General features: G+C 42.8%; 1 protein-coding gene across 2 annotated transcripts in view; it reads right to left on the bottom strand.

Moving 5' to 3' along the window:
- Window positions 1-17821, bottom strand: part of TRIM66 (tripartite motif containing 66) — a gene marked incomplete at both ends in the record, with an annotated part of 50765 nt that extends 32944 nt beyond the window's left edge. Inside the window, 2 exons of one of the 2 annotated variants that reach the window (XM_081099351.1) lie at window positions 10771-11077; window positions 17792-17821. In XM_081099351.1, coding sequence (XP_080955477.1) covers window positions 10771-11077; window positions 17792-17821 — 337 coding nt within the window. Of the gene's footprint in view, window positions 1-1668; window positions 1697-10770; window positions 11078-17791 lie in introns of those variants that run through there. The other variant, XM_081099352.1, reaches the window with a different exon arrangement.
- Window positions 17822-18468: the final 647 nt, after the last annotated feature.

Here is an 18468-nt window from a genome sequence, read left to right as displayed (position 1 = left end):
CAGGGCAAAAAAATAAAAAATAAATTTTTAAAAAGGTAATTTTATTTTAATCAAGTAAATACTTCATAAGAAAATATTCCATAATAATGATCCAACTCTAATGATGACATGGAAACAGCTCTGGACCTGGGAATCCAGGAGAAACTGAAATCCAGCCCCAGCTAAGTTTTAAGAAATGTGATCTTTGAAAAAAAGGCAAATGAAGCAGAGTTTTTCCTGCCTGGAGAAAATAAATCTGGGGCAGTTTCATTCTACGGACCAGTGGTTCTCACACTTTGTTACCTGTCTGAATCATATGAGGCATCTTTAAACATCCTGATGTCCAGTCCCCAGCAATGTCCAGATCCCATAGCAATTAAATCAGAGTTTCAAGTGATAGGATCCAGGCATTAGTATTTTTTAAAATTCCCCGGGTGACTGCAATATACAACCAAATTTGAGCCTGATAGCTCTGTCCCCTGTACCTGGCAGCTGAGAAAAGCAGGCTCACCCAGTTTTAAAGAGGCTCCAAAATGTTAGAGATTCTGAATGCAGCTAGGATGTATTTGCCTTCTGACAGAGAAGAGCAGAGGCCAGATGCTCAGCACACAGAAGGATACCCTGATACCTAGGTACCCTGAGGGTGGGCAGAGAGTTGGCAGACATTTTGCCTCCACTAAAGAACCAATGAGCAGGCTTAGGGTACAGCCTGGGGTCTGGCACTACAAGACTGCTACAGGGTCCCAGAGAGTGTGCTGAGCCCAGGACGTAGTGAGGCAGCCAGGGAGGGTAGTCCACACTTCAGACATGAACAGCAGAGCCCAGGCAACCTAGGCACCAGGGGGTTGGGGGTGGAGAGAAATGCCAGCATTGGGGCAGCTCAGCCCACCAAGTAGGGACACATACACCTCAGATACATAAGCCTGAGCTCAGTGCTAAGCAACCAACCTTCAGAGGGTGAAGAAGCCCTTCATTCTACAGCTCCTGTCCAGGGCTCCATGAAACTTTGCAGCTGGGGCGCAAGCTCTGACTCCAACAGAGTGGCATCCTCTGAAGCAGCCTGGTGGTCCTTTGCCAGGTCTCACATGCACACCCAAAGCTGGACAGACCTAGTTTTCACTGCTCATCTAGCCAATTCTCTTGCCATAGAGAAGGTGACAGGGAGGCCTAGAGAGAGGGAGGAACTTAGCTAAACCCCACAGAGCCCTTGTAAAACACAGGTGGTATCTTGGACCACTGAGCAGTCCCTGATTACCTCCAGAGCTACAAATAAGACAGTCTACCTCCCTATGCCTCTCTCAGCCACTATACAAGGAGAAAAATCAGTCTGTTGTATCCTCTGGGGGGCTGGCCATCCTCACTAACCATTCCTGTCCCCCCACACAAGAGCAGCTCCAGAGTACTGGGACATCAGCTAAGGCCCCCATCACACAAGTCCCTGAAGCCTTCCTCTAGCCCAAAGCTCAGAGCAGCACCACCTTTGAGAAATACATTGCACCCACTCCCCAGATGCCCAGTCCCTGCTAGAAAGACAGATTTTGATCCCAAGTGATTGATTGCTGCCCCTGCCCCTGGCTGCCAGCAGGCTTACCTGTGGCCCTTGCTGCCCTGTGATTAGAGCAACACCTGGGAGAGAAGTCAGAAGAGCGACAGGTGAGCCCACCACAGGTCCCAGAGGACGGTGCTTACCAAGAGCCCAGGAACACCCACCCTGCATGCTGCAGCCAGCTGGGCTGCAGGGCCTAAGCCTCGGGGAGCTGGGCACTGGGTAGGGTAGGGGGAGCAGCCTGGATCCTCTCCTCCTTTCTCTGAGGGATCCTCAGCCAGGGTTGCATTTCTCCAGCTCACCTGAGATGCTGCTGCAAGAAAGGGCTTGGATGACTCCTCCTGTTCCTGTTTATCTCGAAGGCGCTGCAGCAGTTTTCCCAAACTGAACAGCAAGAGGGAGACCTCAAAGAGGCGACTCTCTTCCTAGCTGCAGCTCCTTCCTAATCCTCTGGGTGCCTTGGAATAGAAGCTCAGAAGGAAGAAAGGAGATTTTCAACTTTCAGGAACTAGCTCTGTCGCTCTCTGCACAGCTCAGGAGGCCATCACTCTCAGCCTTTTAGGACTCGATCCAAAAATCCTTCAGCCCTCCATGTTCCCCAAAATGACAGTGCTCATGTATGGCTGGAACCTGCCCGGATCCGGCAGCTCATTTAAATAGAGCTCATCACAACAACAGTGTTGGTGGAGAAGTGAGTAGCTGCAGGGCCCTGGGGACCCCCTGTTTATACGTAGGAAGAATGATGCAATCTGGGTATCAAAATAGCAATCCAGAATGGAATAACAAGCTCATGCAGCAGCGGTGCCTGCACAGCCAGAGCTCAAGTTGACACACTCTGTCAGCCCCACACTGCTGCAGCACGCAGATGCCAGGCACACACTCTCACCGCATCATTTTTAAAATCAGCAGGAGCCCGAGATATCCCTTTATGCCCCCAGCACTGAAGGAGGGTTGTGGGGGGGCCTTCGACAGACGTTAAAATCTGTCTCCTACACACTCACCTGCTCCTGCCACTTCACCTGAAGTCCTTATCCTGTGACGTCACAGTCAGTTGCCATAGTGACCAATTGTCCGTCACAAGCGGAGGATTAGGACTTCAGATGGAGCAGACACATTTTATGATGCACAAAGGTCCTGGGGCGGGGGAGTGGGGGCGGGGGGCGGGCTGTCCCTAGGCAGCTAACTCCACCCCGGAGGGAGATACAGTCATATAGGAGCAGGGAGGGGAAAGAAGCAAAAAGAAAAAACAGGATCAAACTGAAGCAAAAATGTTAGAATGGGGCAAAACTTACAAGATAATTGCAAAAGTACAGAGTACAGGAAAATTTCAAAAGCAAAGAGGGGGAGTGGCACAGATTGAGTTTGGAAATTAGCAGGACAGTAAGCACCTGAGAGGCTCCGAATGCCAAGCTGAGGAGCTTGGCCCTTGTCCTGAAAGCAAAGGCAGCCCAAAAAGGTTCTGGAGAGAGAAAGAGTTTGGCTTGATGGTTATTTTGATGGATTGGAGGGAGGAGGAGGAGGCTTGGGTAGTTGAGCATTAATGGGACCCTGAACAAGGCAGAAATGGAAAGAAAGGGACAGAAGAGTCATCTCAATGAGAACTGATAGAATATAACCAAAATGGAATGTTAGGGGGAGTGGTGGTGTGTGAAGAAAAAGAAGTCAAATGGATGGCCTGTCATGAGCGGAGGCAGGTAACAGGAGGACGAAGAGGGCAGCTGCCAAATCCCATTTTACCTGTGCTCTCCTTTCTCTGGCACCCATAGCCTCTTTTTTAAAAAATTTCTTTATTGATTAAGGCAGGGGTCCTCAAACTTTTTAAACAGGGGGCCAATTCACTGTCCCTCAGACCGTTGGAGGGCCGGACTATAGTTTAAAAAAAAACTATGAACAAATTCCTATGCACACTGCACATATCTTATTTTGAAGTAAAAAAACAAAATGGGAACAAATACAATATTTGTATTTGCATGTGGCCCATGGGCCATAGTTTGAGGACCCCTGGATTAAGGTATTACATATGTGTCCTTATCCCCACATTACCCCCATCCCCCCCACTCATGCCCTCATCCCCCTGTTGTCTGTGTCCTTTGGTTAGGCCTATATGCTTGCATATAAGTCCTTTGGTTGATCTCTCCCCCTTATCCCCACCCTCCCCTACCTTCCCTCTGAGGTTTAATGGTCTGACTGATGCTTCTCTGTCTCTGGATCTGTTTTTGTTTGTCAGTTTATGTTGTTCATTATATTCCATAAATGAGTGAGATCATGTGATATCACCCATAGCCTCTTAAGATCGGGCCTCATCCTGCCTTGGTGGATCAGCGACTCACAAATCCAGAGGGTTTGTTAGAAATCCCAAAACCAACCAAATCCAAACCTCTTAGGTATAGGTGTGGAATGTATATTTTCACCAAGTTTCACAAATAATTCTTAAGCATCCAGACCAGCTCTGGTTCAAGTACCTACGTAATCTGGAACCAATGACCTGGACAACTGGAGTAGCATACTAGCAAGTCTTTCTGCATCCAGTCTTGTCTCCTCCAAACACTCTTCTGAGGCAGAATGACTTTTTAAAAATACAGATTGGATTATATTCCACTGACCAAAAACCTTCAATGGTTCCCCACTGTCTACAGAATAGCTTAAATTGGTTGATGCCCATCACAATGTGACCCTAAACTTCCTTTCAAGTTCCCACTTTTCTCCCTCAAGCAATCCTACATTCTAGCCAAAATTAACTCCTTCCTGTTCCTCCTGATCTCTCCTCCACTTTCCCCCTCCTAACACTCCCCCTACCTGTAATTCACAGCCATATTTTTTTTTTTTTTGCTCTGCCTGGCTCCTACACAGCTATTTCCTACTTGATGTCACCCACAGGTTCAAATCCCACGCAATTTCCCCAGGCAGAGCTTAAAACAGGGGTCAGAGAACTATACAGCTCACCTGTTTTTGTAAATAAAGTTTTATTGAACACAGTTATGCCCATTCCTTTCCATATTGTTTATGGTGGTTTTTGTGCTGCCATGGCAAAGCTGAGTAGTTGTGACATGGTCTATATGACCTGAAAAGCCAAAAATATTTACAGTCGCGGCTGTAAATATTTTGTTAAGGGGCTAGACCAAGCCGTGGGCAAACTACGGCCCGCAGGCCGGATCTGGCCCGTTTGAAATGAATAAAACTAAAAAAAAAAAATAAAAAAAAAGACTGTACCCTTTTATGTAATGATGTTTACTTTGAATTTATATTAGTTCACACAAACACTCCATCCATGCTTTTGTTCCGGCCCTCCGGTCCAGTTTAAGAACCCATTGTGGCCCTCGAGTCAAAAAGTTTGCCCACCCCTGCTCTAGCCCCTTAACAAAAAAGTCTGCTGACCCCTGGGCCTAAAGCAACAATCACTTAAACTTTCCTAGCCTCACACTTTGGGATTCAGTTCTGGTAATGGGGATCCTGCTTATTCTCAAGTCAACCCACATCCCTCTGTGCTCTAGTTCTGATAACGGAGTCACATTTGAGCTGGACCTTTAGTTTGGGGTAGGGTGTTACTAATCAGGAAAGAGCATTTCAGGAAGCAGGAACATCATAAACAGAGAATTCGGATGTCAAAATGTGAGGACTCTTGAGGAAAGATTGGTAAAGCTAGGTCATAAAGAGGAATGGCAGGAGATGAGGGTCTAAAATTAGTTTGGGGTCAGACTGGAAGAGTGTGGAAGGCCATGCTAAGTTTCTGTTCTCAACTGCAAGCAATTGGGATTCTTTAAATAGCCAGAAATGCAGGCCCAGAATAAAAGAGAGTGATCACCAGGGTTGAAGCTAGAGGAGCTGGAAGAATCACCCACAGAGGCAACAGGTAAAATGAGATCAGGCCAATGGATCCGGGGACTGTGCGGCAGGGCCAGGCAACAGATCTGGCCAAGAGTCAGAATCTGGGCATGAAGGCCAGGTCACAGGCTGAGACTGGACATGAAGGGTCCACAACTTTCAGAGCCCATGCTCCTGGGGACCACCCAACTGTGAAACAAGCTTTCTGTGCCAGATCAAGAACCCATGGTGGCATGCAGGAAGTACACGTAGGATGAATCTGAACTCCTCTCATCTGGCAGAGTGGCAGCTCTATCTCTTTTCACTTCCAAGGACTGATGCACTGACATACTCCATGCCAAGCCACTGTCCCCATTTCCACCCGGGCCTGGACAGAGACAGTGGGGGAACCAAGAGCAGCGGAGTTCTTACTGTGGGTCTGCAGTTCCTACTGGCCCTCAAGCCCAGGCAAGCCCTGGACCGGCAGGCAAGAGAGCTGTTTTTTTGTTGTTGTTGTTGTTGTTGTTGTTGTTGTTTTGGTTCTATAAGTGATTAATTATGTAATATTAAGCAGGATTCTAGCCCTTTCTGGACTCCTGATGCCTCATTTATGCAGTGAGGGGTTAGAGATAAGCTCCAAGGGTTTTTCCTGATTTCCATCCTCCACAGCATCAACTATGACTGATCCCCCTTGAATGAGAGAGTTCCAGCAAACAAGGGGCTCCTCCAAATCCTGTCCTTCAATCACAGTGACCATGAGCTCCCTCCACCAGCAAATCTAGCTATAACCTTTCCCAAAAACACAGCCTGCCTCCTTCCTATTACCAGAGGAATTGCTCTCCCAGTAACAGGTATTGTTCTGAGGTGCACAGTGCCAGTCCCAGTGCCCTAGAGAGCCAATTACGTGAGGAAACTGTTTTTGAACTAAAAAGACAGCTTGCTGATAGGGTTCCAGAGCTCCAGCTTCTGGGACAGCTGCACACCCAGCTCAGCCCAGCTCAGCAACCTGACCTCCACTGGGGAGGCCTGGGTCACTACCCACAACAGGACCCACAATGTTGGACACAATTCAGCACCTGGAACAAGCAAATAGCAGTCAGCCTGCCAAGCTCCTGTAACTGAGACCTCACCCCCAACCCCCACCTCCTCCCTCTCCCCAGGCCATTGGAGCCCCTCCAGCTGAGCTGCTCATTAAGAAAAGCCTCATTTCCCACTCTGACTCTGAGGTTGTAGCATCTTGCATCAGTTCCTTCTCTTTGGACCTTCCCAAAGCCCCAGTGCCTGCCCACTGAGGGAGAGACTGCTCCCCCTTTCAGCATTTGCAATTTACAACAGACATGCTGTCACCTGTCACTAGCTTCAGGAAGCTCGAGGCTATGGTGGTTATTTGATGTTATTGTGTGTGTGTGTGTGTGTGTGTGTGTGTGTGTTTGTTTTGTTGATTTCAGAGAAGTAGGGAGAGAAAAAGAGATAGAAACATCAATGATGAGCCGAAACCGGTTTGGCTCAGTGGATAGAGCATCGGCCTGCGGACTGAAGGGTCCCAGGTTCGATTCCAGTCAAGGGCATGTACTTGGGTTGCAGGCACATCCCCAGTGGGAGATGTGCAGGAGGCAGCTGATCGATGTTTCTCTCTCATCGATGTTTCTAACTCTCTGTCTCTCTCCCTTCCTCTCTGTAAAAAATCAATAAAATATATTTTGGAAAAAAAAAAAAGAAACATCAATGATGAGAAAGAATCATCGATCAGCTGCCTTCTGCATGCCCCACAACCCAGGCATGTGCCCTGACCAGGAGTTGAACCGTGACCTCCTGATTCAGCCTTTCTGCACAGAGCCTGTAGCTCCGGTCATCCCACTGCATGGCTAAGCACACTACTGCCTTTGCTCTGGTCCCCATCACTAGCTTTGGAATACCTGGCCCAGCTGGTTTCCTCAGAGGCCTGAGACCTGATGCAGAGCCATTTCCTTGTGTGATGGAGCTGCTGGGAAGAATCTCAGGCTATGTCTGCATTAATTAAAGATTCGCACCTGATGACTCAGGCTGCAGAGTTGGTTCTTTCCTCAAGGATTTTCCATGGAGTCTCCCATCAGTTCAGAGATTCCAGTAAGCACGGAATCTCCCCAAGCAAAGTGCTACAGTGTAGACCACAAGCTTTGAGGATAAGTGAACTTTAATTTGAGCTGAGCTGATCTGATAATCTGCTACCTTCTCCCATATTTTACCTTTGAAAACCCCAGATTGGCAGAAATAGGATAAACCTTTTAGCAAGTCTGTGCTCCTTCTCTGCTGGATCAAGTGGCCGTGCTAAAAGTTCTTTCCAAAGAACCAGACTCCCAAAGCATGGCTTCCCAAATTATGGACCAGAAATCTAAGTTCAGGGATTGGGTATCTCACTGGTCTTACCTGAAATAGGTGACAGCTCTTCTTTTTATGGGACAGTTCATTTGGGTGCCATTCTTTTAGTCCTTCAGAAACATTCAGTAAGCGACTGCTATCCACCAGTCCTGGTGCCTGACGAACCTTTCAGAGGTACTGTTCCCTTGCCTGGACTTGAAACAGTCTTCTCTTCACATCCCTGCCACACTGATGATTATCATCTCTTTATGAATCTGTCCTTCAATAAAGTATGAGCTCCTTGAAGGCAAGAACCCTGTCTTTTTATATCTGTACCCTAAATGCCATAAAGCTCAGTACACAAAAGTCAATAAATACCTGCGAAGGAGACAGACAAACCAACAAATACCACACATCATCATAGAGTCCTAAAACCTCCAACCAGTAGAAGATTATTTTACTCTTCACCCATAAATGCAAAATACGGAAGGTAACAATGACCTACTCAGACCATAGGGCATACAAAAACATATAAGATGCAATATATTCAAGAAATTGCCCCTCTGGTTCCAAAACAATCATATTTGCATCTAACAGATATTTTTCAGTTTCACAAATTCTAAATAATAGTATTTTTTTTTCACATTTCTTGGTCTCTTACTATATCCTAAGCATAGTGCATAATGTTTTATATGTATGTTCTCATTTAATCATCATAATAATCCTGAGTTAATTACTACTATCATCATACCCATTTTACAGGTAAGAGAGCTTGCCCAGGCTATATAACTATTAAGTGGCAGGCATATTAGGACCCAGATGCCCAGATATAATGACACAAAGCTTATGATTTTGGTCTCCATTGCACTTGGAAAACTTGGCAACAAACATTATGATTCTGATTATTGTCATTAGTATAAATTTAGTTTTCTGATTTTGGAGTCAAACAAAACTTCGAGACATGCATATTAGTTCTTGTTAAAAATCATAGGTGAGCTCAAAGACCTAAACATAATACCTTAAGTTATCAAACTCTTAGAATAAAACAGAGTAAAAGCTTCATGACAATGTATTTAACAATGACTTCCTGGATATGACACCAAAATTACAGATAACAAAAGAAAAAATAGGTTAAATTGGACTTCATAAAAATTAAAAACTTTTATGCATCGAAGGACACTATCAACAGAACAAAAAGTTACCCCAAAACAACAACCTCATTTTAAAATTGGCAAAACTGAAACTATACCATTAAGCAATAAGTCCCATATCCCCTTGTCCCTAGCCTTTGGCAACCACCATTCTACTTTCTGTCTCTATGAATTTGACTACTCTAGGTACCTTGTATAAGTAGAATCCTAGAGCATTTGTTTTTTGTGACTGGCTTATTTCATTTAGCAAAATGTGCTCAAGATTCATTCATGTTGTAGTATGTGTCAGAGTTTCCTCCCTTATTAAGGCTGAATAATATTCCATTGTATGTACATACCACATTTTTTAAGCCATTTACCCATTGGGTTACTTCCACCTATTGGCTATGGAAAACAATGCTATGAACATGAGTATACAAATATCTCTTTGAATCTCCACTTTTAATTCTTTTGGGTATATATCCAAAAGTGGAGTTTCTGGATCATATGGTAATTTTGCTTTTAAATGTTTTTAGGAAATACTATACTGTTTTCCACAGAGGCCTTACCATTTTATATTCCCACCAACAGTATATAATTTCTCCACATCCTGACCAACACTTACTATTTTCTGTTCTTTTTTTAATAATAGCTAATGGATATGAGGTGGTATTTCATTGTGGTTTTAATTTATATTTCCCTAAGATTAGTGATATTAAGAATCTTTTCACATGCTTAATGGCCATTTGTTTATCTTGTCTGGAGAAATGTCTATATAGGTCCTTTGCCATTTTTAACTGGGTTGTATTTTTATTGTTGAGATGTTGGGGTTTCTTTATATATTCTGGATATTAACCCAACATTGCTGGAACTTTTAAGATATATTTAAGATTCATCATATTTATAAATTTAATTTATTGGATTTCTAAGTGTTCTTTAAGTAATTAGGAATGCTTATTTGCTAGACAATTGCATTACTTAAAAAGAAAATACATTTAATTTATAAAAGCAAATACTAAGCTTGTAAATATGTTCAAATATTAATGAAAGGCCCTTAAAGACGATGTTAAAATTTGCCATTTATAAACAGAATAATATTTTTAAGCTAAAAATCAAAAGTTTAAGGGAAAATAGTTTAAATTATACGTTTAAAAATCAGATATTAATATAAAAATTCAAAGTAGACCAAATCTTCCCTGTGCTCCAAACTCTCCACAGAGACTCAGAGAGGTTAGGTAGCCTGCTCAAGAGTTTAGAGGGCTCAAAATTCAGATCTAAAGACAAATGCGAAGTTATACTGCCTCAAAGAGAGCCTAGACTTGTGCTACAAATCACTTTGATAATAACAAATGATGTTTCTAAACAATGTCAACTTATTTGACTTTCTCATCCTATTACAGGTCATTCAACAAATACTCATTGCACCTCTATTCGCTGCCCTGTGCTACAATACTGAAACGAAGAGACCTGATTCCTGTCTCCAAGGACCTGCAGTTCTCACGGAGATTGTTTCCTAGGAAACCTGAAATGCAGAAGCAAGACACAAGCTCCTCCCAGCCGGGCAGCAGCTTAGGTGGTGAATGGTTCACTAGTCAGTGTGTCTGTTCAAAATCCATTCCTGACCAATCCTAGGAACCCAGCCCATTTTCCCAGCCTCGGAAGTTTAAGTGAGCCAGGACCCTCCTTTCCATCTGAGGAGTCAGCCAAACCTTGGATCAAAACCTTCCCTGGTTTCTTAGTCTGCTACCAATTTAAGGAAATCCCAAACATGAAAAGTCCCAGTTTACAAAACAGATATATTAGGTATCAAGAGGATTTGCTTTGTCTCAGAGATTCCCCAAAGAGTTGCTTCCAGCAATGACTGTCCCTTGGGCACTTAAATCCAGATTCTTTTTCTACACCTGAAATTCAGTTCCTCTGAAACAGGAGAAACCTGTTATATAGAAGGAGGTGAACCTGTCCTGTTTTTGTACTTACCCTCTGGGACAGTCCCATGAGTCTGGGCAACCTGCCCTAGCTCCTGGATCAAGCCCTGGAAGCAGTCCTTACAGATCAAATGCTGGCAGGGGAGGAGCCAGGCACCCACATATTGCAGGTCCTGTTGGCACAACAAGCAAGTCAGTACCACAGCCTCCATTTGTCCACTGCTGTGTTTCTGGTCAACTAGTGGCAGCCCCATAAAGCTCACGTCCATATCCAGGCCCATGCCTGTGCCCGGGACTGGGGCTTTTCCATTGATATCCTCAGGCGTGAAGCAGCGTGTAGAGTGAGCAAGCTCCACTCCCTGTAAGTGAAGCACAAAGCAGAGTGATTTGCCCTGGCCGAGTAGCTCAGGTGGTTGTGGGTTTGATCCCTGGTCAGAGCATAGGCAAGAATCAACCAATTAAGGCATAAATAAGTGAAACAAAAAATTGATATTTCTCTCGATATTTCTCTCTCCCTCCTCCCTCCCTCCCTCCCTCTCTCTCTCTCTCTCTCTCTCTCTCTCTCTCTCTCTCTCTCAAAATCAACTTTTTTAAAAAGCAAAATGATTTATTTCTTTTGGAAGGGGGATATTCCTGGACAGGCCAGAGAAGACTCAGAGACCAAGGCCTCAGAAGTCCAGGCCATGTTCCTCCCCAGAACTGGAATTCATGCCCTACATCATGGCACAGCCTCACCTCTCACTCGGGCCCAAAGACAGAACCTAGCATCTCTGCTGTGGAAAACAAAACTAGACTGTGTGTTTCTTACAGCGTTTGTTTGCCTTCAAAAGTGTCCCAGATTTACCTTGCCTCTTTATTAGTGGACAAGCTTAATCCAAGCTTTCATTTTGGGGAAAAAAAATGAAATTTATTAAATGCCAGGTTTATGCCAGGTGTTTCATATACTGTATCTCAATCCTCACAGCTACCCTTGGAGATAGGGGTTATATAAAACCATGAGGGACAGGCTGAAGAAACTGAGGATCAGAGAGATTGGGTAACTGCACAAAAACAGATGATAAATAGCAGAGTCCAAATTCAAATTCAAACCAGGTCAGTCATTCCAGATTCCAGTCTTTAACTACTGAAATGTTATTCAAGCTGAGGTCCACACACATATTTTCATGAGTTCTCTCCAATAATTTTTTAAAATTAGTGTTTCATTCTGATAAGTGTTTTTTAAAGTATAAATATTCTGAGTCATCTGCATATCCATGACAAGATTTTAGGGGCAGCGTTGAGAGTTTAGGATCTACTGGTAGTTCACACCAAGTACTACTTTATCTCAGGCCGATGAAAAGAGAAAGGGGAAGACGTAATATATAAACGATGCACTCTTGCCACATGAAGTATAAATGACATTGGGAACACAATGATGAACGTTTCAAAGGAGGTGGGGAAATTGGGCCCTCATCATTGGTGGAGGTGGGGATGGGAGGGTAAGTTTGCCAAACTTAGCCCAAAGGAAGCACTGCATTTAAGTTATAGCGGCAATTCAAGTTTTGTAATTGTATAAGAACAAATGGAGTGTACCTAATTTTGTATTTGTACTTATTTAAGAAACAAAACAAAAATCATTTCATTCCAATCTGGAGCTCTGTAATTATGCAAGTTTGAGAGAACTTTCACTTCAGTCCACAGATTTGGGACTTTAAGGACAAGTCCTTTAAGGACAAAAGGTGATGGGGCTGGGAGAGGCCTGGCCTCTTGGAGGCCCAGCAAGATGCCACTAAATAAAGTAATGGGTAGCCTTTCACCTCTACTTCATTGTGGGGCTCTAAGGGAAGTTATTTCCCAGACAGACAGCACCCATAGTAACAGTCACAGTGGAGGTGAGGGCAGTCTCCTTTAGAAGGTTTAAATAGCTGAGTTTATTTTGTTAGACTGAAAATATCGAACTTTTTTGGTCTTAGAACCCCTGAACATTTTTAAATTAATGAGGACCCCAAAGAGACTTTATGTGGGTTATAACTATTGCTATTTACCATGATATAAACTAAAACTGAGATAATTTTAAAATATTGATTCATTACAAAATAATAAACCTATTACATGTCAACATGAATAACATACTAAGAAAAAATAACAATTTTCAAAAAAATAAATTTAGTGAGAAGAGTGACATTGTTTTTCCTTTAATGTCTGGCTTAATAGAAAAGAGCTGGATTTCCATACATGCTTCTGCAGTCAAACTGGTCTATGTTTTTCTGTTTACTGTATATGAAGAAAATCCAGCCTCACACAGATATACAGTTGGGAAAGATAGCAATATTTCAATATAGCCTTATCAGATCATTGTGGCTATTGCTCTTTGATACTACACCAAAATTCAACAAGGGGTAGTTTCTTAAAGGTTAGTTGCAATGTGGAATCTCTGTTACTTAAATTCCACTATGAATTTTGTACTATGAATTCCTCTTTTACCCAGGCATAATTTCATAACACCAAGCATGGTCATTTGGAAAATATTGGTTCAACAACTTATGCAGATGCTCCAAATACTGACATGTTTCATCATACAAAAACCAAAAACAACAATACACTCTTTAATAGCACCTCTAACCTCACGGAAAATTCTTTAACTATTAGAAAGTTGTCAAACTCATAGAAATAGCTATAACTCTCCCAGAATTCCATTTTTTGCCTGAAAACTCAAATTTTATCATTTTTATACTGTCAGTTTTTTCCTTGAAGTAATAGGCTCACTTCATGTTTGAGAAAATATCTACCAAACTCCCAAGCCCGAATAACCAGTTTATTTTTCAGTTGTTCTTTCAAGTAAAACTGGTGTTCTACCCTCCCACCAAAAAAAAGGCTAGTTCAGCTTGCAACTCAAATAGTAGCACAAGCAGCATAAGCGCTTTTTGCATACTTGCAATTTTTTCACACAGAGCATTACAAAGACATGTATTCAAGGATTGAGATTTAATAAAATATTTACTGCTTTATTACGGACATTCTTTTTTTTCTATTCTCACCCAAGGATATGTTCATTGATTGGAGAGAGAGGAAGGGAAAGAGAGAAACATCGATGTGAAAGAGAAACATCGGTTGCTTCCCTACATGCCTGAACTGGGCATCAAATCCACAACCTAGGTATGTGCCCTCACCAGGAATCGAACCCGCAACATTTTGGTTGTATGGGAAGATGCTCCAACGAACTGAACACCAGCCAGGGCATCATCATGGAAATTCTTTTTTAAAATTTATTTTTATTAATTTCAAAGAGGAAGGGAGAGGGAGAGAGAGAAACATCAACAATGATTAAAAATATAAGAAAGGAAGGAAGGAAGGGAGGTCAACAATGAGAGAACCACTGATTGGCAGCTTCCCCCTCCCCCACATGCCCCCCACTCCATATTCTTAAGTGAAACTGGCTTTTTTCTTTTCTTCTTTAATGCAAATGCCTTGCAGTGTACAATGACTTGTAGCAGCAATTTTACACACCATCTTTGGCCTTTGCCTTGGCACCATCAATGCAAATGCCACCCAGTGAAAGGGGCAAATAATATCTTAGTATTATTATGAAAATTGTTTTGACCTTGTGGACCCCCTGAAAGGGTCTCTAGGACTCTCATAGGTCTATAGACCATATTTTTAGAACTGCTGCATTAGACTGTGAATAACAATTCTGGGAATAAAAGGAGGTGGCATGGCTTTCCAACACCAGTAGACTCTATGCAGAGTAAAAATATAAAGAAATAAGTATTTAATTCCTGTCTTAGAAAAGCAATTAGAGTAACTCTGTGAGGATGAAGATTAAAATAAAGGCACAGCCAAGCAATGAGTCTCTGATTTAGGGACAAGCGGGGAGGAAGGGAGAGAGACAGAGAAACATAGGTCAAATGACTTATTTTCTATCCCCCCCTAAATTCAAATACCTACAGGGGCCAGACATATTCACCTAAAAGGATGTGGGTCAGTGTTACCAAACTTTAGTTTTTCAAAACTCCAGAAACTCAGATTTTTATTTAAATTTTAAAAGATTGCCCTAGCCAGATAGCTCAGTTGGTTAGAGCATCATCCCAATATGTCAAGGTTGCAGGTTCAATCCCTGGTCAAAGCACATACAGGAGGCAACCAATGAGTGCATAAATAGTGGAACAACAAACTGATGTTACAGCTCTGTCTGGTTTGGCTCAGTGGTTAGAATGTTGGCCTGTACATGGAAGGGCCACAGGTTGGATTACCACCAACCAGTACAACGGCCCGTACCTGGGTTGCAGGTTCCATCCTGGCCCAGATTGGGACACATGTGGGAGGCAACTAATCGATGTCTCCCTTGCATTGATGTTTTTCTCTCGCTCTCTCTCTTTCCTTTCTCCTTCCCTTCTACTCTCTCTAAAAAAAAATCAATGGGGAAAAAATATTCTCAGGTGAGGATTAACAAAAACAAAACAAAAAAATTGATGTAACTTTCTCTCTCCCTCTCTCTAAAATCACGCGATAAATTAAATTTTAAAACACTGGCAACTAATTTAGTTAAAAAAAAAACTTAAGAAAACAGCATGAATCAAACAAAATATACTCTCACTTAGCTTGCGCCCTCTGCTTTAAGTCACAGAGAAACCTGGACTAAATGAAACAACAAGTTTGAAGAATGGGAAACCTCACATAGAAGATTATCTTGCTCACCAACCACCGCCTTTTAACATCCCACACTCAGGGATCTGAGAAAAGGGAAATGTTTACCAGTGTCTCCAACCTTGCCAAGCACTGAAAGAACAAGTCATTCCATGACACATAGGGAATAAGAATTTCAAAGATTGTTTGCATGGGTAGAACAGAATAAATTATCATTAAAATGTACTCGTTTTAGGCAGAAAATGGGAGAGAGAAACGCTAGGTAATGAGAGAATACCCATGCTACGCTAGGCTGTGTTGAATGTGATATATTATTTATTTCTCTACTTGTTTCCTGATCTAGACACAGTCCTAAAGCACGACTTTGTCTTTCTTGTTTACCACTGTACTGGCCCCTCACTGCTTGGCTTATCCTATATAATAAAAGGGTAATATGCAAATCGACCAAACAGAATGAACGGTCACTATGACACGCACTGACCACCAGGGGGCAGACGCTCAACGCAGGAGCTGCCCCCTGGTGGTCAGTGTGCTCCCACAGGGGGAGTGCTGCTCAGCCACAAGCCGGGCTGATGGCTGGCAAGTGCAGTGGTGGTGGTGGGAGCCTCTCATGCCTCCATGGGCCTGAGCAGTCAGTAGGACATTCCCCGAGGGCTCCTGAACTGCTAAAGGGTGCAAGTTGGGCTGAGGGACCCCCTACTACCCACCCCCAAGTGCACGAATGTCGTGCACTGGGCCTCTAGAGTGTGTGTGTGTGTGTGTGTGTGTGTGTGTGTATATATATATATATATATATATATATATATATGGTACCTGAAAACAGAAAACACTCAATAAATATTTCTAAAATGAATCACTGAATCGCAGTCATTTTTCATTATACAGACAAGAAAGCTAAGATTCAAAGAGAATATGCTATTTGTTCAATATCATTCAGCTACTAGAAACAGAGGCAGGAAATAAACCTATGTTTCTTTTCACTAATTTTATCATCTGAAATTAAATTAATACCCAACTATTTAAGCTCCCGTTTGTTGTGCTAGTGGGGAAGCTGCTCTAAAAGATCCTAGAATTCTTCTCTTCGCATTTTGCTATTCGGAGTTTAATGCCAGCAGGGCTTTCCATCCCAGCTTCCAACAAAGCCTATAGGAATGCGCTTGCCATGGAGTACAATGAGATTTTTAAAAACCTATACAACACAGAAAGGAAAGACTCCCACAAATTCCTAATCCTCAAATTAGATTATTTTTACTTTGTGCTGAGGGAAACCCTGTGGGCCTATGGATTTTTCCCTTAGATGCCATTTGCTATTTATCAAAAACTACTGATAAAAGAAAAAGAAGAAATCCTGGGCCTGGTGTAGTTGAAATTGGAAACTATACATGTTCTAATGCATAAATTGGTACGATCCATTTGGAAAAAAATATATAGCAACATAAATGAATCATAAAAATGTTCATACCCTCTAATCCAGCAATCTCACTCCTAGGGATTTATCCTGGACAAATTATTCCAGGAGAAAAAAATTACATATACACAAATGTTCATTGTATCATTGTCTCTAATAGCAAAGAACACAACAAGAACAACAAAAAAGAAAACAAAATACATGAGAAAATGGCTTAGTAAATTACAGTATTGCTAAAAACAAATCACTCTTTAACTGTTAAAAATAATAATCATGGCCCTGGCTAGGTAGCTTAGTTGGTTGAATCATCATCCTGTACACCAAAAGGTTGTGGGTTTGATTCCTAGTCAGGACACATACCTATGTTGGGGTTCAATTCCCGATTGGGGCATGTATGGGAGGCAACTTATTGCTGTTTCTCTCTCACATCCATGTTTCTTTCTCTCTCTCCCCCTTCTTGTCTCTCTAAAATAAAATTTTTTAAAAAATCATGAAGACTGGGTAGTGAGACAGAAAAATATCACAGAATTACACGAAAAGCAGAATACAAAAGGATTTGTATACTGTGATCATCCATGTAGATGAGATCTAAAAGGTAAGTCATGAAAACAGCATTGTAAGGTATTATGATTTGAGATGTTTTTACTTATATTTTTTCCCTCCAAAAATTTTTAAATGTTTTACTGTCTTTTCTGTTATCTGACCATTTTTAAGTTGTTTCTGAATCCAATTTGGATTTCTAAGTTTTGCTCTGATTCTCACTTAGAACAGAAATCTGACTCTTCTCATCTTAACAACCCCCTACTTGAAAAAGGAAAGTAATATAATATTTCCAAATGTCCAAATCTAAAGATGAAGAGCCAAAAAACAAGGCTGCATCCACTCATGCTGTTGCTGCTGCCTGAAGGATTGCTGATATACTCAGGAATCCAGAGAGGAGAGGAAAGAGGAACCACCAGGGCGCTCTTCCGAGTGGCAGTGTGCTCACACGGCCACCTGGAGAGAGGTAGTCGGGTAGCAAAAAAGCCAGCACCACTTTTACCTGCCTCACCAGATTGCTGCCTTGCATCATCTCCTTTCTGCTCATCTTTCACAGGTATTTTCTAAGGCCCTGCCTCTCTGGGAAAGCCCAGATGCCTGAGATGTCACAATGTCATGCTCTAGTTCAGAAGATGTCACAGAGAAGGACGCCTGTCAGCAGTCATGGCCAGTGTGCCTGACAGGGAGGGACAGGTCCTTAATGCCTAATGTCTGAAGGCTACTCAGCTCTGCAGACATAGAACTCGGCTTTGTTTGCCCTCCCAGAGCTGGTCGGCCCGGGGAAACTGACCCATACAGACAACCCTAGGTGAGCCTTTTGTTGAAGCTACCTGCCTGCCTTGTAAAGGAGAGGAAGCTGGCTGAAAACTTGAGCCAGATAACCACCCAGGAGAGACAACCCTGGAGAGACAACCAATGAAAAGAATGTTAGGTGAGCAAAGAACACAACACATAGTGCTGGTCCACTCAGAGAGGCCTCCCATTCAGTCCGGTGGCCTGACAGGATGTGGCTCCTCTACAACCAAGGAACCTGGCAGAACTGTCCAGAAGCAGTGTCCCATCACCCAGAACCCTACCTCCACCTCTGGACAGTCTTGGTCCTTGCTACAGGACACCTTTCGTTCCCAAAGCTCCACCCAGCTTACCTTAATTCACAGAGCATCATACAGGGTAGTTTCC

The sequence above is a fragment of the Myotis nattereri genome (assembly GCF_964212035.1).
Source record: "Myotis nattereri genome assembly, chromosome: 9".
NCBI lineage: Eukaryota > Metazoa > Chordata > Mammalia > Chiroptera > Vespertilionidae > Myotis > Myotis nattereri.
The sequence above is the reverse complement of the archived record's forward strand: the minus strand, read 5'-3'. Positions and strand labels throughout refer to the sequence as shown.